At 43.0% G+C, this 22,279-nt stretch overlaps 2 protein-coding genes across 2 annotated transcripts in view; one reads left to right on the forward strand and one right to left on the reverse strand.

Annotated features, from left to right (window-relative positions):
* The first annotated feature begins 335 nt into the window (after positions 1 to 335).
* C8B (complement C8 beta chain) lies at positions 336 to 20,845 on the forward strand. The gene is made up of 14 exons (XM_076340118.1): positions 336 to 408; positions 749 to 950; positions 1,609 to 1,750; positions 3,533 to 3,686; positions 4,763 to 4,904; positions 5,867 to 6,008; positions 8,186 to 8,318; positions 9,178 to 9,375; positions 11,533 to 11,773; positions 13,930 to 14,058; positions 14,823 to 14,986; positions 17,306 to 17,459; positions 18,753 to 18,821; positions 20,229 to 20,845. The coding sequence occupies exons 3-14, from the start codon at positions 1,614 to 1,616 to the stop codon at positions 20,378 to 20,380; spliced, it is 1,815 nt and encodes a 604-aa protein (XP_076196233.1). The 5' UTR covers positions 336 to 408; positions 749 to 950; positions 1,609 to 1,613; the 3' UTR covers positions 20,381 to 20,845.
* C8A (complement C8 alpha chain) overlaps positions 15,090 to 22,279 on the reverse strand; it is a 31,016-nt gene continuing 23,826 nt past the window's right edge. The window contains exon 12 of the mRNA XM_076340124.1: positions 15,090 to 15,531. The gene's annotated coding sequence lies outside the window, so the exon portion shown is untranslated. The remainder of the gene's footprint in view (positions 15,532 to 22,279) is intronic.

Below are 22,279 nucleotides of genomic sequence, written 5' to 3' on the forward strand. Positions count from 1 at the left end.
CATGCACAAATGATTAACAGCTAAATCAATTGTGTCAAAGGTTGAGCAAACTGTATTGTGTAGGCACATCTTGGGTTTAGGCTGGGGCAAAGTCATTTGAAACAAAAAAATAAAGCAAAAAAGGCAAACAAAAAGCTTTGCACAGCCTAAGCCATCTTTCCTAACAGATTGTCCTCCATGTCTAGAGATGAAAGGCCAGTTAATCACTGACTGTTCAGTAACATTGGGTTAAAAAACTGGCTACCTGAAACACAGTCTTTTTATTCAGAGCAGATTCCTGCAAGGAAGCGGCTAACGCTTCTCTGCGTTAAATTGTTATCATCAAGCTGCCAAACTAGAAAGATGCAGCAGCCAGTAGCTTATTTTGCAGAGACATGGCTCCACAGTCAGAAAAATGTAATTTGTAAGGTAACTATGACACATTAAGAGGTGTAGCACTTGGCCAGGTAATGATGCTGAGGTTGCCAGGTTTGTTTTGTATTAGCGAATATGTTTAATTTTATGTGTAGCATCCATCATTCCCATAATTAGCAAATTAAAGTGTATTTATTCTTTGTATCATTGAAGCACTCGGAGACTCAGCCCAGGGTGAGAGTCTGTGCTGCTAAAAGCCATAGTTGCACACAGTGCAAGACTGCATCTGTTCAAAGAACCTCTGCTTGTCCAGCAAGAGGAAGGGTGGGAAAATGCGATGATATTCATCATTTTGTACAGGGAATCGGATTCAGAGAACTTTTCTCCTTCTAAGATGCTTATTGTAGGTTAAGACTAATTAGAAAAATGAAGGGAAAGACTGTTGTGTCTCAGGAATCAAAAAGCCATACCTGAAGTGAGAAGCGGCAAGACTGCGAAGGCTGCCTCAACCGGCAACCAAAGAAAAATTCTGCAAGGTTTTGAGGATCCTGATCTGCCTTTGAAAGCCCGACTGAACTGATGGGAATCATCCCTTGGTAAGTTCTCTGCCCCTGTTAGGACCATTTAAGAGAGTGAATGACTCAGCGTAGTAGCTAGAAAACACCAAGATGTTTAATTTGATACCCCGGCTGGTCTTGTTTCCACGGGCTCAAGACTTTCGGTACATGGAGCAGAGGATCTCTATGGAAGGGCCCAGCCAGGGCTGGGGCTCTTGTCTTCTTCCCCCTGCAGCACAAGCCCGAGCCCCTGTGAGAGGCAGCAAAGGGCACTCTTGGCAAGGAAAGCTTTCCCTGAGCCATGAGAATAACTGCTTACGCCTCCTGCCTGGCCTTCCTCTGGAAGGCAGACAGGAAAAGCAGAAATAAATAAATGATTTTGCAGTCTACTCTATTCCTAGAAAGCTGACTTTGGTTTACTTATTGCTTCCCTCTTGCCAAGACTGGAGTATGTTTCATTTGTTGAAATAGTCATTCTTCCCCGTCCCTTGAAAGGAGCATTACAAATGAAAGTGTAAACTGCTTCTGGACAGATCTTTGCTTCCTTCCCACTTGCCTCCAGAAAGCCGTGTACTAACAGTTGCAATGTTTACCTTGTGAAGCTGCCAGGTGGTGGGTCATCTGCTGTGTACAGCGTGGAAAAACAACCCGGTAATTTATCTTTTTCTACTTGAACCATTTTCAATCCCCCCGGCAGACGGAATGGGAGCGGTGATGGTTTCAAATCGCCGATGGTACCTTGGAGTGATGAGCACAGCACACACTGCATTTGCTCCATACCCCGTCAAACTGTTGCTGCTTTATGCCGTACTCGGCATCCTAACCGTTCATTGCTTTAGGTAAGTGAATGTTTCTGAAGCCGTGTCCATGCGGTGATATAGTAAAGAGTGAAAGTCAGTACGGACTCTCTGCTTTCACTTTGTATGGCACATAATTGCTGTCTTTCTGTATTTCTAATGAATAGCGAAAGACATTGTTTCGAAGTTAACGTAGTGCAATGTGTCTGCCTTTAGAAAAGTAATCCTGTTTGATAAATCTGAGACAACAAATTGCCACGGTCGTATTGTAATGTGGAATTCTTTTTGCGATGAGCAGCCTCCTCCCGTGCTAGCTGCCCAACAGTGTGCCAGAAGGATGGGGTTTTGTTTTCTTTGAGTACATATATGGCAAGAATCTGGCTGATAGTTGTTTCTTTCTCTGCTAGCTTAATAGATCTTGCTCTTTCAGAGGACTGCGGTCAATCAGTGACTGTAATCTTTCCAATCTAACTATATTTTTCCACTGTTCTCTGAACTTCAAGATCTGATTTCATGCCTCAGTGAGCTGATGAGTTTTTGTAATTCCTTTATTCCATGTGATTTTTAATATGCAGTAATGGGAGCCCTTTGCCAGGCATTAAACCATACTTAAAGCTTATGCTGATGCTATTCCTTGTTTTGGTGGAGGAATGGGGAACACTACTGTGGTAGTTTTCTTTTCATGCCCACTTTGACAAGTAACTAACTGTCAGTGTTTTAGTAAAACTTCCCACTTAGATTAGGTGCTACAAGGAAGCATTTGTCTGGGATGAGGATTTAATCAGAAATACTGAATCTCCCAAAAAAGTAGGCAGCATTTTAGCTGTGGCATTGTGGAAACCTTAGAGACAGTTGTCACATGAGGGGGTGTCCTGGTTTCGGCAGGGATAGAGTTAATTTTCTTCCTAGTAGCTGGCACAGTGCTGTGTTTTAGATTTAGTATGAGAATAATGTTGATAACGCACCAATGTTTTAGTTGTTGCTACGTAGTGCTTACACTAGTTAAGGACTTTTCAGCTTCTCATGCCCTGCCAGCGAGAAGAAAATTAACTCTATCCCAGCCGAAACCAGGACAGGGGGTGAGAGAGGGGCTGGGGTGAAGAGTAAAGGCTCACACTTGGGGTTCAGGTTCATTACTGGGATGAAAGGGATTAATGGGCTAATGACTATTGTGAACTGAAAATAGTCTAAGACTAATGGTTTTGGCCAGCTTGAGAAAAAATAGCCTGCTTGGCAAAGGGAGGCACTTAAGCCTGGTTTTCAAAAATGCTGAGTATATGCCAGCCCTTGACATTGCGACTGGTGTTTGTTATGGAGGAGTCTGACCTTGGAGCTGTTTGTCGTGTATGGCAATGAGGGACCAAAATGCTACCTGTACAGCAAACAGCAGGGAGCGATGGGACAAGGACAGCAACTGATGGTGCAGATTTTACTGCTGGCCACTTTGCTGGGTTATTTGGTAGGGCTTGCGCAGCCTGAGGTGAAGCTCAGGTTGGTGGGACATGGGTTGAGTTTCCCATGCTGGCTAGATCAAACGTGTGTCCTGCAGTCTCCCCTCCTGAGTGCTCTGCAGAATTACTCTCATGCTGGTGTTGTAGAAGACTGGGTCTACTCTTGGGCATTGAAGAGTGGATCAAGTTTCGTACAGAATCAATGCCAGTATGAAACAAATACTGAAATCTAGAGTTCGCATGGAAGATTTGGTGAGGTCTAACAAGCATTAGTTCTCTTTGCCATGTAGTTTTGCACAGGTATAGGTCAAGTTGCTCTGTCCTTGTAGCTTGGTGGTTTCACACCCTGAAGCTCTTGTGTTGTTGAATGCAGTGGTGAAAAGGAGTCTCTTAACCTGAGCGGCACCAACAAGAGCATGGCTAATGGCAGGTGGGCCCGGTCCGTGAGCAACCTGCCACAGCCCCGCGACTGCGTGCTCTCCGCCTGGTCCTCGTGGAGCAAGTGTGATCCCTGTCAAAAGAAAAGGGTGAGTGTTTGTGGTCTAGGCATGAAATCTGAGAAGCTGGGAGGCAGGACCTCCTCCAAGCCTTGTCTTTTTTGTCCATGGGGTTGGGCAAACAGCGGGGAGCTGCTGAGGAAAGCCCTGTACAGGTGAGACTGCGGGCTTTTGCTTTCAGATGGCTTTCAGCTCTTCAGCTCTTCACCCCCAGTAACTCCAGTGGTTTCCAGGCTGCCTCACTGTCCTGAGAAGGTGTAAGCCCAGACTTGGTGAAAGCCCAGGCAGGAAGCCCAGGCTTTGCAGGGACTTTCTCTCCAACACAGTCCTCTTCCAGTGTCGGTGTGAGACACCATCCCCACTAATGGTCCCCCACGGGACCTGGAGACACTTGGTGCCTCTCTGGATTAAGATGCTTTTTCTTGTCTGCCAATGAGCATTTTCTACCCGAGAATCCCCATCACATGAAAGTAATGATCCCAATAGTGTGAAGAGCAAAATCCTCGTTGCTGGAGGGACCTCTGCTAATGAGTTGGAGAAGCTGTTCCCAGGCTTAAGTGGGAATAACCAGTGACAGGAGTTGGGAAGAGTGAAGCTTTGTATTAAAGAGTTAATCTTAAAAGCTAGGAAAAAAAGGAGGGCTAACATATTGGACCAAGTAATTGACTGCTTCACAGCAGTGTTGTGGGCGGAAAAAAATCCCTAATGATACAGAGGGCCAAGTAAATACACTGACAGAAAATAACAAGGGATGTCGTTACCAGCACTAACTGAAAGAAAGGAGGTGTAACTGAATCCTTCCTTACTCTTGCAAATGCCCACACTACCCTGTCAGGCTCATTTAAACAAACTGTCAAAGAAAAGCAAACTTTCCTTCATCCCTTCCCATCCTCAATACTTCCTTAGTAAAATTAAAACTGTCGCAGATCAGAAACCTTTGAAATGAGGCACGTTACCAGCATCACACTTCTTTGCCGACACTTGTTTTTTTATATGACAGTACTCTTAAATCAGATCTCCCCGACACAAAGTTTGCTTTTTAGCTAGGCAAGCATAAAATTCGCAATTTCTGTACACTTGAGTCAATATTTTTTATTTTACCACAGTACAGATTTGCCCGCCTGGAACAACCTTCTCAGTTCAATGGAGATCCGTGTGATTACTCTGACAAAGAAACCGAAGACTGTGTTACAAATAATCCTTGCAGGAATAAAGTTAGATGTGAAGGTTTTGTGTGTGCACTTACAGGTAAGGACTTACAGAGTGAGAAGTGGTGGTGCTCAGGTGGCATCTCTGACACCGCCACGCTGAACTTTCTGCTTCTACAAGAGTTTGCTGGGCTAAAGAGGTGTCGGGAGTTGACCCAGGTCCATCCATGCTTGTGTTGTGTTTGCATCAGTGATTTTGAGTGAGTCTATTAGTCAAAATCTGTCAGTCTAAAGCATGTCTAAAATCTCCAAACAGGAGATTAAAACCCAGTTATATCAGTAAAATCTGTAGCACAAGTGGATCTGACAGCAACAGGTGAACATGCACTGGGCATCCTTGACACATGCCCAAGAGCACAGCAGGTTATGATGGTGGTCCTCATGGCATTTCCCTCCATCCCTATCAACAACTAATTAATCAGGGGCACTGTAAGCAGTGTGAGGAAGCAAGGCAGCAGTTAGCTGTATCTAAAATTTGATGAGCCTCTGCTTTGCATCTGTACCCTGGCAGTAGAGAGGAAAGTGTGCAGGGAGCAGGGCGCCGGGGCAGAGGGGAGCTCAGCACAGGAGAGGGGGCAAGGGAAAGCGACTCTGATCTCTGTCCCCCATGCTTGTGTTTTGGTGAGACTGAAAAACACCTCAGTAATTATGGACATGGGAAGGGGGAAAAAAATAATACCATATACAAGGCCTGCTGAACAGTCTCCAACATGTTTGTTTTCTCAAAACTAAAAAAATTGCCCAACAAAAAAATTCTATTCTTTTTTACACTTTTAATTAGGGTGGTGTTTTTTTCTAGGTTGAACAAGGAATTTTAAGATTATGAAAGTTTTGAGCAAAACTGAGCAGATGGAGTTCGGTGATCCATGCAGATAGAGAAGAAATATTTTCCAGCTAGATTTGAACCATACGTTACACAAGTCTTTTATTTTCTTTCTAGACTCTGAGTCAGGGAGTGTGATAGTAGACTGTTTTTTGAGTAATTTACACCTTGCATCCTAGGGAGATGCATTACACGGAGGCTGCTTTGTAATGGGGATGATGACTGTGGGGACCAGTCAGATGAAAAAAACTGCAAAAAAGTGTTTAAAAAATGTGACCAGAAGATGGAGCAATACTGGGGAATAGAGAATCTGGCAAAAGGGTAAGTCAGTGACCTTTGTGTGATGTTTTCTTACTTAAGGATAAGAATGATCTTATGTGGCTTCAGACATAAACATTGAACGGAGAAAAGCTGTAGCAATTGCTGTATCCAGGAGTTAGTTAGGATCCGACAGCCTTTGGGGTCCTGATCCAAAGCCTGGTGGGAAAATCCTTGTTGAGTCTTTCTGAGAGAGATGAGGTGAGTAAAAGTCCCAGCTGTACCTGTGGAGATCATCAGCTCAGCTTGCAAGTATGTCCTGCAAGAGCCTGTGAGTGCTCTTTGTGTTGTCAAAACTTGGTGAGTGAAGAGGGAAGTGTCAACACCAAACATTTCTCTTATGTCTACAGGTAGTTGCACTTAAATTAATCAGTGGGAGGGTTTTGATAATCCAATTATTTTGCACAGGTGTAAGTAAAGTTAAACTTTGGCCTAATTCAGTCTGTGGGGAGCAGGAATGTCCTAGCCTTTAGGAACTAAGAGACTACTTCAAACTGTGCTTTTGAAATAAAAGCAAAGGAAGGTTTGTTAAAATCTGAGGATAATGTTATATCATTCTTTATAAAGTGACTGAAATCAGCATCTTGGATTGCCTAAAATCTGAACCTGACTATGGATTTGTATTTTTGCACAGTGTATTGGTTTTGGAGGGGTCAAAATTTCTTGGATTTCTTCCACAACAGTGAGAGATGGTGGAATTTGTGTCCTTTGCGTGAGTGGGGTAGGATTAACCTGCATGCTAGCAAACTCCAACTTTGTGGGAATTAAAATCCATGTCAGAATTGATCCAGTTTTTACAGGCTAAGACTGTGGCAACTTTGTGTAAGATCGGACTGTGTGAAAAGAGTTTTTTCTCATTCTGCAGGAAAAAATGCAGAATTACATAAAAAAAAGGAAAAGAAAAAATCATATTGCAAGGAAAAAATTGTAATTTCCTCCTTATTCTCTGGAGATATGGCTGCTGCACATGTCATTGCTAATGCTTTGTACTTCTGAGTTTAATCAAAATTAAAAATAATGTTGGACAATTATAGGAACATGCTTCTCATCTCTTTGAAGCTACAGTTGCTCAGTAATCTGCTTTTAGTGGACTTTCCTTCTTTCCAGATTGTTCTAAAATTAGAGTTAATATTTTACAGCTTCAGAGTCATTATCATGCAAGTCCCTCTCCCCAAAATAAGGAGAGGCAGATCTAACAGAGAGCTGGAACACTGATAGGGACACAACATGGACTACTAGCAGTTTATCTTTTTTTTGGAGAAATTTCGACTAATGACTCTTGTTACTATTTGAGTATGAGTTTGTGGAGGTGAGTGCCATGTCCTCAGCTGCGTGCCATGAGGGTGATATGAGGGTGTCCTGACAGTGAGCAACAAAAGGGTTTTTACTGCAACATATCCCACCAGCAGCAATAGAAAAAGCAAATGATGGGGTTTAATCAGCTCATCTAAAAAGGTTGCGGTGCTACATCCTTTCTTAGAGCAGACAGGTTAAGATTACCATCCATCATCCACTAAAATCAAAGGAAAACTTCCCAGTGATTTCAAGGATTAGTTGAACAATCGCTTGAGTACCTTTATTCTTGTTCCCTGACAATTTTTACTCTGATCTACTGACCTCTGGTTGATCCTTGACCAACCTGGCAAAGATTATGACTGATAAACCAGAACAAAGAAATGTGAATTAAGAATTAGTCTGGACTGATGACATGGGTTGGCAAACCTGTCTTTGAAGATCCTGCTGGATGCTGCTGCACTACTGTGGGCATTTGGGGATGCTCGGGGTGGGCAACCTGGTGGGGCAGGGCTTTGGCTGGTCCAGTTTGTTCTGCTCTTCCTAGAGAGTTCCAGTAAAGGCTACAAAAGTTGCCAGTGCTGGTGGCAGTAATGCTCTGGTGTCATTCGTAGCTAGGTGGTGAAAATTGCCCTTCATATTCATCAAAGTGTCAAAATTTGACTCTGTCTTTTGCTTTCTTGTTAGTCAGTTAGGTTTTTCTGGAGCAACTGGGTTGGTCAGACAGTGAAAGAGGCAAAACTTTCTTTTGGCGTTTCAAAATAAAGAAGTATGAAACAAAGACCCCTCAGCCAAACAAAAAAAAATCTTTTGCCTTTCTCAGCCAAGGCATTTGATGTTTACCTCTAAATCGATGATAATATTTTGTTGTTATGCTTCATGTACAGGTTAAATATCTTCACAAACAGCTTGGAAGGATTAGTTCTTGATCACAGGTACTATGCTGGGGGATGTTCTCCCCATTATATCATGGACACGAGATTCAGAAAGCCCTACAATGTAGAAAGCTATACACCAGAGGTACGTGTCAGATTTGTCTGCAAATAAACATGCATATATATATTCCAATAAATTTAGTGCGCAATACTGATAAAGCTTCATTACTAAATAATTTTATAAAAAATTACAAAATTCATGAGACCAAATGGGATGGGACTGAATTTAGCCCTGCTTCTAGAACATCATCCTACCCCACATACTCTGTGAAGTTGGACATGTCCCCTTATAATATCCGTGTGCATTGGAATAGATGGCAATGTTCCCTTGGACCTTGTCATTGCAAAAACTGCGCCTAACCTTCCCGGTGCCATCTGTCTAAGAGGGCCCGAAAGCCACCCAGTGGGCATGGGGAGGTTAATTTTAGACAGAATTATAGAGTGCCTTGAGAGCCAGACTGGGAAAGCTGTCCTTGTGCAACAGCCTAGGATTTAGCAGCACACCGTGTGCTTTGTGTGAAAGCTTATTTCTGTGGTGCATCAAAGCTATAGTTCAAATATTATATATCTGACCTCAGTACTCTTGATGACAGCATGATATTTTTGAGCGTTGCCCACTAGGAAACTTTTTCCTTTTAGAATTCATACTTTAATTGATGCCTGTGTTTAAGATTTCACCTTCTTTGCGTAAGATTGACATATTAAGTAAAAGCCTGAGGTCTTTGCAGTATGGAGTAGATAGTAGCTTTCCTGCTCCTGTAAATCAAGTATTCTTGAAGTACCAGTGTTAATAATGATAGTGCTTTGCAATTATACAAGGCTTTTCATCTTCAAAGTGCAAACATTAATTCACAAGTATATTTGTATCTGTATTCCTTCCCCATGCTTCAGGTATACAATCGCTATGCAGGAAATTAAACGTGTTGTTTTTGCTTTCTGTTTAGACCAAAGGCAAATATGAATTTACAATGACTGAATATGACTCCTACTCAAATTATGAAAGCAGTGTCCTGAAGGCAAAAGCTTCACAGTCTAGCTTCAGCTTTGGTATAAAAATACCAGGAACGTTTGAACTTGGTTACAGTTCAAATGACAACAGGTTCAAGAAGTTCATTCAAAGGATAAAAAGATTTTCTTCAACTGTAAGCACTGCTCCACTTAATTCTCTGCTAAAGTGTTATTTGTATGTGTGCATGTATCAGCTTGATCCTCATCATCAGGTCAGCAGCCATGACTAGGATAAATGAAAACTTTCCTCCTGATTGGTTTGCAGTTTGCATTTGTCAAGTGTTTACTAAGGCTACAACGCCTTCGTTTGTGTTTACAGCACGCAGGAGCTTTTCCATTCACCTGTCGGCCAGGAACCAGGCTGCCTAACTTCCGAAATCAGCCACAATTGAGTGCAGTCTGTCCAGCGTCCTGCTGGGTATCCACATTTGGATGTTTGTAGTGAAGTCATTTTAAAAAAATGAAACTAAGAAGCCGGTTCAAATGGTCTCCCCTCCATACAGTGAACTCGCTAGTAGGAGGTGTGCAAGTGACAGTCCTAACAGGGTCTCCAAGCTGCACCCCAGCCATGGGATGCTGTGCACCTTGCCCTGCCAGCCATTAAAAAGTTCTTACCACTGATGCCCAAGCAGTCTGGCAAGTGGGAGGTGAGTGGGTGCAACCAACACAGTGACTCCTCCAAGGGAATCTGCACAGGTAGAATTGGGGTTTAGCTAACAAACCCAGGAGCCCAGGGTTCCCTCTGCCCTGAAGGTGAGTTACAGTGACTAATAGAGAAATCTGGGGCGAAAGAAGAGCAAATAGGATTTTCTGCAGTTCTAGGAGTTTCTGCACCTGTACACACAGTCCAGAAACCGGTCTGTGGTGTAGACAGCTATTGTCTACGCAGGCACTGCAGAATATCATCTCACACGTGAAGGGCCATCCCTCTTTTAGGTGGGTTCAGCAAGGCAGGAGCTGTCACTTCGGTAAATAATAATGCAAACAGCGAAGCCAAGCTGTTCAACTGTAGGGCAGCCTTGACAATAACATAGAACAAAAACTGCTAGCAGGCCTTCCGTGGGTTTAATTATAGGCTAACACATGCCATTTTACTTCGGCTGATGTGATCTGACTGCCGAGTACATCGTTCACCAGATCGGGGACACACAACACAAAATACGGATGGCACAATCACTTCCAGTCTCATCTGTGGAGGTTTGGTCGCAGCTGTGATCTGATGCACACTTTAAGCTGGCTGGAGATGCTTTAATCTATAACTCCTAGAACTGCTTTATGAGATTCAGTCTGAGGTAGTGTGCACCATCATTTGATTTCTTTTTTTCATCTGTTATTGCTGTAAACAAACGTAGCTCTTGTCAATGGTTTAATAGTATCGCTGATCTATGTCTCTCCCCTCAGTATAAAGTGCACTCAGGAATGGCAGAGTATTCCTTGTTGCTATTAAACTTGCATTTGCTTCCTGCAAAGAGGCATTTCCCATGACAAGATCAGAGGTATATGAGAAGCATTTGCAATAGATATCCATAAAGAAACCTAATACTAAGTCTTGATTTTATTATTTAAGCTACAGAGTTCTATATTGAACCCCCCCGATGTGCTTGTCCTCCTGGCCCAAACAACTGGACACTAAATCCTTTAGACATGATTTAGACAGACCTCTTCTGTTCCTGACTTTTTTGCAAGAAAGGGGAGAAACAATATATACCCATGTACACATATCTATACAGAGACATATAAATACATGTGTGTATGTGTGTTTGTGTTTTCCTCTTTCCTTTGAGTTTTGGTAATGGCATATTCTGTGGAATATAAATATAAATTTGGATCAGATAGGAAATTACCATTTCACATATAAATCATCATGATTTCAGATGTCAAATTTTTTCAGGAGAGAGATTGTGAAAGACAAAGTCTGGTTGACATTATTAGGGGTCGAGCAGTCTCGTGGGATGCTGCTTGTGTCCGTGCATCCTGGGTCTGTCAGAGCAGAGCCTGGAGCCTGGCTGTCCCCATGTCCCAGTCGTGGCCTGAGCCATCACCTAACCTGTAATGGGTGTCTCTCTCTCTTCCTTCTTCTTCTTTCTCTGTGATATCGGTCAGAATCCTGATTTTCAGAAACTTTACTACTAAAAGTTTTGGTTTTGCTAAATTAAAAGATTTCCAGTTGCAAACTGTTAACCTGATAAATCCTGACCAGCGTGAATTGTTTAATAGCAAATAACTACACATTGTCACAAGAATGACATCCCTCACTTCTGGATTCTCTTGTGTTTCTGCACTTCATGTAGTCCAGCAAATTTATTCACGCCCGTTCTGAGCTGGCTGTTGCTGTTTATAAGCTGAAGTCCCGAGCTCTGATGCTGCATTACGAGTTCCTGCAGAGACTCCATCAGCTCCCGTCAGAGTACAGCTACGGGGAGTACAGAGAGCTCTACAGAGACTACGGGACCCATTACATCACTGAGGCTACCGTTGGTGGCATCTATGAATATACTTTAGTCATGAACAGCAATGAGCTCCAAAAGGCAGGTATGTGCATCTGATGGTTGTTAAAAATTGGGGCCAGCTTTTCGGTGGGAAAACCCTTCTGCAGGCACCCAGCAATGGTTCAGGTCTGAGGCCATCTGAGAGATGGTGGAAGAAGGAGTCGTCAACATCTCAAAGAAAGCCTGCAGGAAATATGGGAGTAGAAGTGCTTTATGGCAGTGAATAAAGAGCCTGGTTTTCAAAGCATGCTCAGCATCATGGGCTTCATCTAGCTCTCAAGCTGTGGGTGCTGCCAGTTCATAAAAAGAGCCCTGTAGCAAGTATTCTAGACGACACATTTTGGAGGCTGACAAGATGTTGAGATGAATGAGAATCATGTAGCTTAACGCTTTTGTTAGCTTTGAAAACCTTCACCTAAGTTCTTTTTCCATTGCCTTTCAAATGACAGTTTTGAAACACCTTTAGCCTCGAGAGCTTTTCCAGCATGTAGGAAACAGTAAATAATTTGCTGGGTGACTCTTGTGTCTGACATTGCTCTTGCTCTTTGACTCTGGCTTCCTTTTTTGTGAGAAATGATGATTGTTGTGTAGGATAGAGTGAGCCGTGTGACATTAATCAATAGCTGCATGCTCCTATTTATTCATTGGCATGGGAGCGAGTAACTGCCTTCGCTGTCTATTTGTGAAAGCATTTAGTGGTCTCTGCCGTGTGTGACACTCAGTCTGTTTGTTCTTCTGCTGTCTAGGAAGTTGCTTATCCTGTAGTCAGATACAGCCCGGAGGGACAAAATTTAGATTCAGATTTCAGATATTCAAAACATTAGCACTCCCCAATTTCTCAGATGTTGGTGTGGGCCCATCACAAGCCACATTTGTTTGAAGTAATGTGTATTATTGTTTGCATCAAAATGCTACCTGACAGTGTCTGGTGACTGAGATGAGGATCCTGCAGTAGTACCAACATTTTCACACTATCCCCAGTGCTGAGCTGGGCTGTAAGTTCTCACCGGAGTTTGATAGGTCCAGTCGGAGAATGCAGGTTTTTCCCTTCAAATCCATCATTATGTTTGTACTGTCTGTGCTGGAAATCAAGTTTTCTTTTGCAGATCTAGTATCACACACCATGTCACGTGGTTGGTACTTGCACTGCTCTCACATATGATCCAATATGCCAGATGTGTCTGTGGTTCATGATTGGATACTTTCTGTGGGAAAGACGGCAGTAGACTGCCAGGTCTGGATTGTGCCAGGTGCTGTACAAGGATGTCATAAAATAGTTGTTTCTGCTTTCAAGTGCATATGGGCTATGAACATTATTGGGGCCATCCTGCATCAAGCCAAAACCCAGTGCATCCTCTTTTCTGATCTAGAAATTGGCCAATATTGGATGTATGAGAAGAGCATAAGAACAGGACAGCCATACAGTGATACCTGTGTTGTAAGCTCATGTGAACATTTGTATCATCAAGACATGAGTTTAACTAAAAAAGTAAAGAATTCAGGGAAACATGGGGTATTACAACAAAAAAGCAGAGAAAGAAAAGAGATACTTGAGTGTCATATCTGGTGTTTCACCGTGATAACTGCTTAAATATTCTTGAGTGTCAGGACAACAAAGAGTTTGGAGAAGGACTTTGGGGAAGAAAATATGAAGGATTTGCAGATTTTTAGGGCAAATTCTTATATGCCAGGAAAAAAATTATAGTAGAGCTTCATGGAGAAAGTTCCGTAAACAATTAAGACTCTTCTGGCAGCAAAGAATTGGAGATGCAAGCTAGCAAAGGGAGCAAATCTGTTACTTTTCAAAAGCCTGGCTCCTGATGGTGGGGATGGGTCGCAGGTAGTCCTTTGTCAAAGATGTTTGGCATTTAAGTCACAGGCCAGGCTCTCACCCATTGCAGCTCTGCATAACCCAGTACAGCTGAGTTGGTCATTAAAAGCCTCTTCCAGCATTTATCTTGCATTTGCACTTGGTTTCAGAGTTCTGTAAAATGTAGAGATTTCATTTCATTTCATTTCATTTCATTTCATTTCATTTCATTTCATATAGATCTGTTAAATATCCCAAAAAAGGCAGCTTCATCTCATCTCCTTTTTTCCCAAAGGAAAAATATTTATCAACTCACATTTTCTGTGTAAATGAACATAAAACATTGAACAGTTGTATTAAAACACTACAATTTTTGATGTGTATTTAAGGTTATTCTCTGAGCGATGTCCAGAAATGTGCACAGCATGACTTTAGCATTGGTGCACGTATTAAAGTTGTCTATCTGAAGCTTGGAATAACTGAAGCCAGCTGTGAATCCCTTTTAAAAGAGATTGGAGGTAAGCATGAAACACTTCTGCCATTTAATTTCTAGCCTTTGTCATAGTGAAAAGAAGATTTTGTGATCTTGCCTGCCTGAAATATTTCCCCACACTCTCACAGCCACTTTTGAGTCTGCTGGCTAACCCCAGCCAAGCTTAACAGAGGTGTAGATGTCTCAAAGCTTGGCTTTTTGCAAGATTTTCTTCGCTGGGTAGAGAAGAAATATCTGCTCTGTGTCCCAGGGAAAAGCAGGGACATTACCCACCTGTCTGGTGCTGTGTTACCAATCCACCCACCTCTCAGCAGAGCAGCCCAGCATGCCGCTTTTTGCACCCAAAAAGACCCAAATGAGGAAAGCAGGGAGGTAATGGTGTTGTGGGAGCCTCAGGGGACATATGGGAAGCTGGGGGTGTTGCAGTGGGAGGAGGGTGCACCTGAAGATACGTGGAGGAGAATGGGCAACAGTCATGGTGGTGAGGAGCTTCGGGCTGTGGAAGGGCTTGCAAGCTTATAACCATAGGGAAGAAATTTCAGAGGAGAGATATAGGTAGGGTGCAGGGGAGGAGGATGGGGGGTATTGCTGCAAGGGAGCAGGAGGGACACAGGGCACGCAGCATGGGAAACCAGGCTTCAGGTGTGAAACACTTGTGGCCTTTTTTCTTTCCCCTCTCAGCGGGATGGGTCATATACAGGGGCGTTCTGCTGTGAGCTTACCTCTCATCTGCAATCCACAAAGACATATCTGAGCAGAGCTGGCCACTTTCTGAATGCATTTTTGCAGACAGAACCTCCAAAAAACAGTATGTGGAAGATTTCATCATCCTTGTTCGTGGCGGAGCAAGCGAACACATTACCACGTTGGCTTACAAAAACCTGCCGACGGCTGCGCTCATGCAGGAGTGGGGAAATGCTGTACAGTACAACCCTGAAATCATAAAGCTAAAGGTACTGTATCCATTGCTTCGTTCAGCCTCACTTAGCTGAGCGCCTTGGAGAACTCTGTGTTTAAACAGGATTAAAAAAAAAAAAACAGGGAAATTTCTAGGGCAAATAATAGACCTGTATTGTGCAACATAGTTTTCTCGAAGACTGGGTATTCAGAAAATCGGAGGTGTGATCCATTAAAAAGGGTGTGGTTGGAAGTACATGAAGTAAATAGCTTTAACCCTTCTAACTTGGCTGTGCAGATGTGATCGCTTGCTGCCTAGCAAGCAGATCAGATGATCCACCTTCTGTTTTACCGTTGTATCACTTACCAAAAATATATCTGGCAGCATATATTTTATAAGGACTTTTTTTTTCCTTGAAATTTCTCCTGTCTTCTGTGAGCAGCAGTGACTATTTAGCAACAATTCTCTCTGGTTCAGAATGTCAAGTAGTTCACCATACATGCCTGGATGTTTGTGCAGCAGTTTAAACCTTAAAAATATGAGTTATGTTTTGAAGAGTCAAGGCTTTTTGATCCTGAAGAGTTTTAGAAATGCAAGGCACTGTAAAAGTAAAAAGAGAGCAAAAATATGTAGCAACTCTGCCTCATCAATTTTAATGTCAGAATAAGTTCACTCTGAGTGAATAGTACAAAGGTGCAAGAGAACATCCTTTTAAACAGGAGTTTGGACTGGTAGTGGTGGAAGTTGATTTTATTATTGTCTAACTGGTTTTCATTGTAAAATTTAATTTTAGGCAAAAATATTTATATTTGTAAAAGGTGTTTGTTTCTCATTGAAAATTCTGACTTTTCATTTTAAAAAAAGAGGTGAATTCTAAAAAATATGAAGCAAAGCAAAAATCAGTAATTTGGAAATACAGGCAGTGCCTGTCCGGCTCTTGCTGCAGCAGAGGTGGCTTTCCCAAGCCCCTGGTGCTCTGTGGATTGACCTTCCAGAAATGCTCTGGGAGGTCTCTGGGCAGGAGACAACAGAAATGCAACCCTCCGCGCTAGATCCCACGTACAGAAAATTCTCCCGCAAGAAACTGTGATGTTCTTTGTCTTGCCGGGCATCAGTGACCAGGCTGCCCAGTGAAAAACCCCAGATGGATGTAATTTGGATTTGGTACCTATAATCCTTCATTTCCATACCAATATCCCTGTGGGGCTTGAAGATCAAAAGTACCAGCAGAGTGTGACTAAATGTCAGCCCAAGAATGCTTAGTTAGGGAAAACTAAAGCAAATCAGTTCATAAATCATCTGCTGAAGGACTTGGCAGGTCACTCTTAGTGTATTTCCTCATTTGTATGATCTGAATTCAAAAAGCAAAGTATGGATCACAGATAATTGATGAAGAGTGAATGTACAGCAGCAGGAAATGAGCATTTTTTTATTGAAACATTCTTCTATTTCTTGTAGCTTGAGTCTGTGATAGCAGTAGGGTGATCTTTCATGCTTACTGTATTGCCGTGGCCTGTATGGCAGGCATCTCTATAGCAAGGATGGAAATTTGGGATGGATCCTCTGATGACACGTGCCCATATCATCCCACTGGCATTAGTGGGTGACTGGCAATATTGAGACCACACTTTAACTTTCCCTTGTTTTCAGAAAAAAAATAGACCAAAGTCTCCTTGGTCCCTACTGCACATTCACCGTGCTGTGCAGCCCCTTATCTTCTCCTTGGTCCCTACTGCACGTTCACAATGTTGCGCACCCCCTTATCTTCTCCCACCGACCCCATCTGTGGTGTTTGCAGATGAAGATCATAGTCCTCTCCCTTCTGAAGGCAGTGGAAACCCTTATCTTGGCTTCATAAAGGTAGAAGTCAGCCTTGAAATGCAGAAGTGGTTAAGCTGAACGTGCAAATGTGAATGCCTGTGACCACGTGCCTCTGGCTGTGCTGTGTGACTGTCTGAGGAGGGAAGGAGATTTTTGTGGGTGGGTTTTGGGGATACTCTGGGATAACAGAGCATTCGGGAAACGTAAGTTTGAGCAAATCTGGTCTAAAAATGTCAATATTAGGAAAGTGGATGAGAAAGGGTGTAATGAAACTTCTGTGAAACATTGCCCGTTTGTCAACTAACAGTATGGCTGTTGTATTTTATTATGCATTTGCAACTGCTTTGGTGTTGTAAACCAAGCGGAGGATCCCTGTAAGTATTCCTGACATCACTGCCTTGTTGATCACGAGGTTTAAGGCAATACTAATGGGAAACCTGGAGCCCGTACCACAAGGCCTTCATTTCCCTCTCCAGCTGTGCTCCCACTGAGCCCTGCAGTGCTCACACCATCTTGAACTTGGAAATGAATGTAGTTTCTTCCCTCCCTTTAGGCAGAGCCGCTGTATCAGCTGGTGACTCCAACAGATTTTGCTAATGCAATGGCAATAAAAGAAAATCTACGACGGGCTCTTGATGAGTTTCAGCTGGAGACCAGTTCTTGTCGCTGTGCTCCATGCCACGGCAATGGGATCCCCTTTCTGCAAGGTAGAAGGATTTTGCACCTCTTTACCCTCTAAGAGAAATGAGCTGGGAATTTGTGGGGAGTGAGGAAGCTTGGCGAGTAATCTGCTCTTTAGTTTCTCCTGTCATTTCTTTTTCAGGTAATTAAATACTTTTTTAAAAATTGGTCTATTTGTAGAGTGCCACCGGTAAGTAAAGACAGTAAAGTCAAGGGATAAGCCTTGTTAATGGGAGTGACCATCTGTATCAGCTTTGTGGAAGAATTTGTTCCATCTCAATTATGCATAAAAAAACCCACCTTGTCATTTTTAAGTCTCCTCCTTTGCTTTGAAGATTGCTTCCATCCTTCTAGAGAAGTGACTACTGTCTCAGCATTAATTAGTGTTTGTAAAAGTGTTTTGAAGATGAAAAGCACCATATAAGTGCCAAGCACAGTTATCACCGTCACCTCCCCCCATTTCTAAGAGAAGCTGTCCTCCTTTGTAAGCAGGCTGCGATTTAAAAATGAAGGGGAAAAATAATCAAATTGAATGAAAACCACACTGCCTAAACAGAGATACATGATGTGATGAGAGCTTCTAACAAAGGGACCATTTTGTCAAGTGCCTAATTCCAATCTGCGTCTGCAAAAATCCTGATGAGAATCGTTATCATCTAAATGTATCTAATGCTGAAACGATCGCTTCAGGTACCAGCTAGTTGATTGTAGTGCTACCACTTAAAGAATTTGTCTCGTGATTACTCTTGTTTAAATAACTTTTTAGGAGCTGAGTCAGGTTAGCATTTCATTTAGGATCTTCTCAACAAGAGGTTTTAAATGACTGTTATTTTCCTAAGTGGGAGCTTTCCTCCGGGGTCCTGCTGTGGGATGCACACCGCAGTCCTGGGCAGCCAGCGTGGGGTTACGCTGACTTTTCCTCTGGCACAAAACCTAGCTGGGGTGCTCCTGTCCCAGGTGCTCATTCCTGATGCTGCAGTTTGCTCCCTCTCAGCTCTAGCAAGATATCTCTTTTGGAGAGGAGCAGGGGGACTGTGTGGTATCCCGGGTTGCTGAATTACTGCACCGGTGTAGCTGAGGTTGAGCCACAGTGCAGCGGCAGGAACAAATGGCTGGGGAGGCGAGAGGGACAGCAGGGTAGTCACAGATCCCCTGCTTTATTGCTATTTCATACTTTCACCGTTGGAGAAAAATGCTGATATAATTTCACCCACTGTCCCTTCCTCACAGAAGATGAAGCACTGAAAAGGGTAAAAATGGGTGTCTGCAGAGAAATGTGACTTGAGGTCTCTAATCCCACCATCTCTGCTTACTTTCAGGAACCAAGTGTGAATGCTTATGTCCCCTTGGCTACAGCGGCACTGCCTGTGAGATCAGCAAGAGGAAAGGTAAGAGGGACCCCAAGTCTGAGGAGACAGTCCCAGCGGTATTTAGGAGCGTCTGGGGATGTCAGCTGATGGATGGGGCGTAATGCCCAGCGCTGGCTGTCCCCACTCTGCCCAGCACAAGGGGTTAGGGTCCTGCAAAGCTGACAGATATACTTTGCCTTCCCTCTTCTAAATTTCTTTGCATTCATGAGGAGGTGGCTTTACTTTTGCAGTTCAAAGCTGCATAAATGCACCTTGCAATTATGTCAAAATACGAACTCCTACCTAATTTACAATCCATGACAAGCCTCAGGTCTCCTCCAACAGCTCTGTTTCCTAAGTTTTTCCCTTTGATACAGCCAATATGTTGCAAACTCTTTTCCCCCCAGATATACTACCATGCATTTTAATCTTAAAATCTTACTATGTCGTTCTGAAGCATTTACTAATGCTTCTTGGTCACTTTATATCGCTTCTGTCTCCTGAATGATGTTCTTAATTCCTTCTAGTTTAGGATGATCCGTGAATTTAATAATTTTGTTTACTTCTTCCAGCTCATTAATTTAGATGCTAAATAATACCAGATCTCAGGCACACAGAGCTCTGGCACCATCCCACAATTTGATGCACTGCATTTATCATTGCGCTTTGTTTACAGTCTTTTATCCAGTTCTCATTCTACATGACTGTGCCCTACCTAAGCCAGGCTGAAATACATTTTAAGCCAAGATTTCACCGAGCAGAGGGTCAATTTTGTAGGTGTTTCTAAGCAAGTCCATGGAGTCTTAAACTATAGAGTCACTTACACCTTGTTCCAGTCTGCTTACCGCATGCGTAATCGCATCCAACCCTCCCAAAGATTCACATCCATCCACTTGTCAACATGTAACTTCCTTTCTCACTCCCCTTTCCTCCTTTTATGTATTGCCTCTGTGTTCGGCTCCATGATTCTTAGGATTTTGAATTTATGTCACTCACATGCTCAGGGTCCAGAAGAAACAGTGGAATAGGAAAAGCAATGGATAGAAGGCTGAATATTCAAGCCATTGTTCATTGAAGAAGAACGTGAACATTTCCCCTAGCACCTCAAAATGTGGCTGACACAAGTTTAGTTGCTGTTTTTCTTACCTCGGCTTGGACTAAGTCAGAGGGAGAAACGCCCTACAAGCAAATATAAAGCTAATTGATTTTTTTTTCATTGTCCTTGCTGCATAAAGTCTAGTTTGAACAAACACCAGAAATGCTGAACAGAGAATTAACATCTTTAAAACAATCACTCATTGTTAATGACTCAAGTATATTGTTAGTGGTGTGGACAGGGACGGAGCTGTTTGTATTTAAATATGATTCATGGAAGCTGACAGCTCTTCCCATGGAAAGAGCTGCTTTATTCTGACAGTCCTTTCCGGCTTTGATTTTTTTTTCCAGATGCTGCTATTAATGGAAACTGGGGTTGCTGGGCCAGCTGGTCTCCATGTTCAGGAGGTCAACGAACAAGGAGACGACAGTGCAACAACCCTGCCCCGCAAAATGGTGGTTCATCATGCTCAGGGCCAGATGCTGAGACAGTTACTTGCTAGAGGGAATCATTAGGAACTTAGACAAAACTGATGAACAGTTTGCAAACTGAGTGGGAAGATGTTATCTGACTGGCTTGCTAAGTTGGCCTCACTCTCCTTATGGGTCTCATCAGTTGGAAACATTTCAGAAGGCAGTGGGAGCTGGGGGTGTGTTATGAATCACACCTTCGGACATGCTTTGGAGTTGTCCCGTGGGATTGAATGTGCTTACTGTTCTTAATATTTTGACTTTTCTCTGTCTTTATTGCAATGGGCTAACTGAGACAAGCTTTATCTCCTGCCTTATTTGTTATCTGCATGATTTTAAATTTTACTGTGTTGTTTTTGAAGGTTCCTTTGAGGTAAGAAAAGACTGTTCGATCTTACGTGCACCAGAATGTGCGCTAATATGCAGCTTCTGTGAAGACAACTGTGTCATGTGGAGCAAAATACAGCATATTAAAGTCTAAATCTCAATGAGCACAATAGTATCTAATGTGACATTTAAAGCCCCTGTGCCTCACTACCCCAGTTTCCCAATTTATTGTATTTTACTTAAATTGTCTGTCATATTAGAAATTGTCTTGAAGGAGCGAAAACCGAATTGTGAAGAACAGTCTGGTGACACCAAAGCATTGTTAGACTATATAGCAGTGGTACTCTTACCGCAGCAATGAGCTTCCTCCTGTGCATTTCTGAAGTAGAACAGATACTCTTGAGAGTATCAGATACACCCCAGTACACTCAGATACGCCCAATGCTCTGGTTCCTTGGGAAGGGGAGGGAAGGACAGAGGGATGCTACTGGAATGGGGAGTTGGAAAGCAGCTGCTGCTCCTTCTGCTGCTTGGGGATATTGGAAGGCAGGAGAGATGGCTACACTTGCAGGAGAGGCTGAACCTCCTGCACCCTGACTAGGGACCATCACTCCAGGATGCCAGGACCCTCCACTGCAGCAGGATGAGCAGCCAGCTTTTCTGTAATTCTCTGTCATGGGCAGAATAGATGGAACATTCTGGAATAAACATCTTTGCACATCCCCTGAGGTCTTCTGCCCTTAGTAGTTGCCTCTGCCCCAAACAGGCTCTGGTTTATCTGTCTGATCCCATGAAAGCCTGTATTTCAGCAGCTGTATCACTAGTCCACTCAGCTTAGGACATCTGAGATGGAGAGAGTTTGCTATGAAAAGAGCCAAAGCAAAGTGAATGGTTTGCCCTTTGTTACTGTACCTGGAGCCGTGCATCACAATCCAGGTCAAACAAAAGAGGAACTTGTAATGTTGTGCACTGTTTCATGACTGACCTGAGCCTGGATCATTCCAGGGACTTGCCTCCTACAAGCTTCGTTGGTGGTTAATGATTTTTGCAAAAACATTTGGTGGGGCATGCTGTAAAATAACCAGCAATAGCTTTGCTCCAGGAAAATGATTCCACCAGTGCAAAGTTGTTCATAAGTGTTGTGACTCTTCTAACATCTGCAAGGTCAAACACTCCTCTGAGGGTTTTTAGCAATGCTGGTGATGATGGGTTGGTATCACCAGTTTCTCTCCTTTCAGACTGATGTTGTCCAAATGTAATCCCTGCAAGAACAACTCAGGCTCTCTGACATCTGAACAATGGAACATGCATTTAGTTGTAGCCCTCATGCCCCCTCCACATTTATCGACAAGGTTTTTGTGACAGCTTTAAGAAAGGAAGAGCACATTGCATATGTAAAAGAAGAGTGCTCTGTACTCGTTATGGGCTTCATAATTGAGCTGCCAACCCAAAACATTTCCGTTATCCACTGTGTAACTGTGATATCTTTTGTGTGACAGGAATTTGCCAAGAGGTTCATTTTGGTTCATGGTCAAAGAGGTCACTGCTTATGCTAAGTATGATATTCTTCAAAGCTTTTTAAAAGGACGCTGTAGAATCTCTGC

The sequence above is a fragment of the Aptenodytes patagonicus genome, chromosome 5 (genome assembly GCF_965638725.1).
Source record: "Aptenodytes patagonicus chromosome 5, bAptPat1.pri.cur, whole genome shotgun sequence".
Lineage (NCBI taxonomy): Eukaryota > Metazoa > Chordata > Aves > Sphenisciformes > Spheniscidae > Aptenodytes > Aptenodytes patagonicus.

Excerpts from the sequence above, each read along its gene's own strand:
- C8B (XM_076340118.1), top strand. The coding sequence starts at position 1,614 with ATGGGAGCGGTGATGGTTTCAAATCGCCGATGGTACCTTGGAGTGATG. Across the intron at positions 1,751-3,532 it reads CTAACCGTTCATTGCTTTAG|TGGTGAAAAGGAGTCTCTTA; the intron begins GTAAGTGAATGT and ends TGTTGAATGCAG. Across the intron at positions 9,376-11,532 it reads TAAAAAGATTTTCTTCAACT|TCCAGCAAATTTATTCACGC; the intron begins GTAAGCACTGCT and ends CACTTCATGTAG.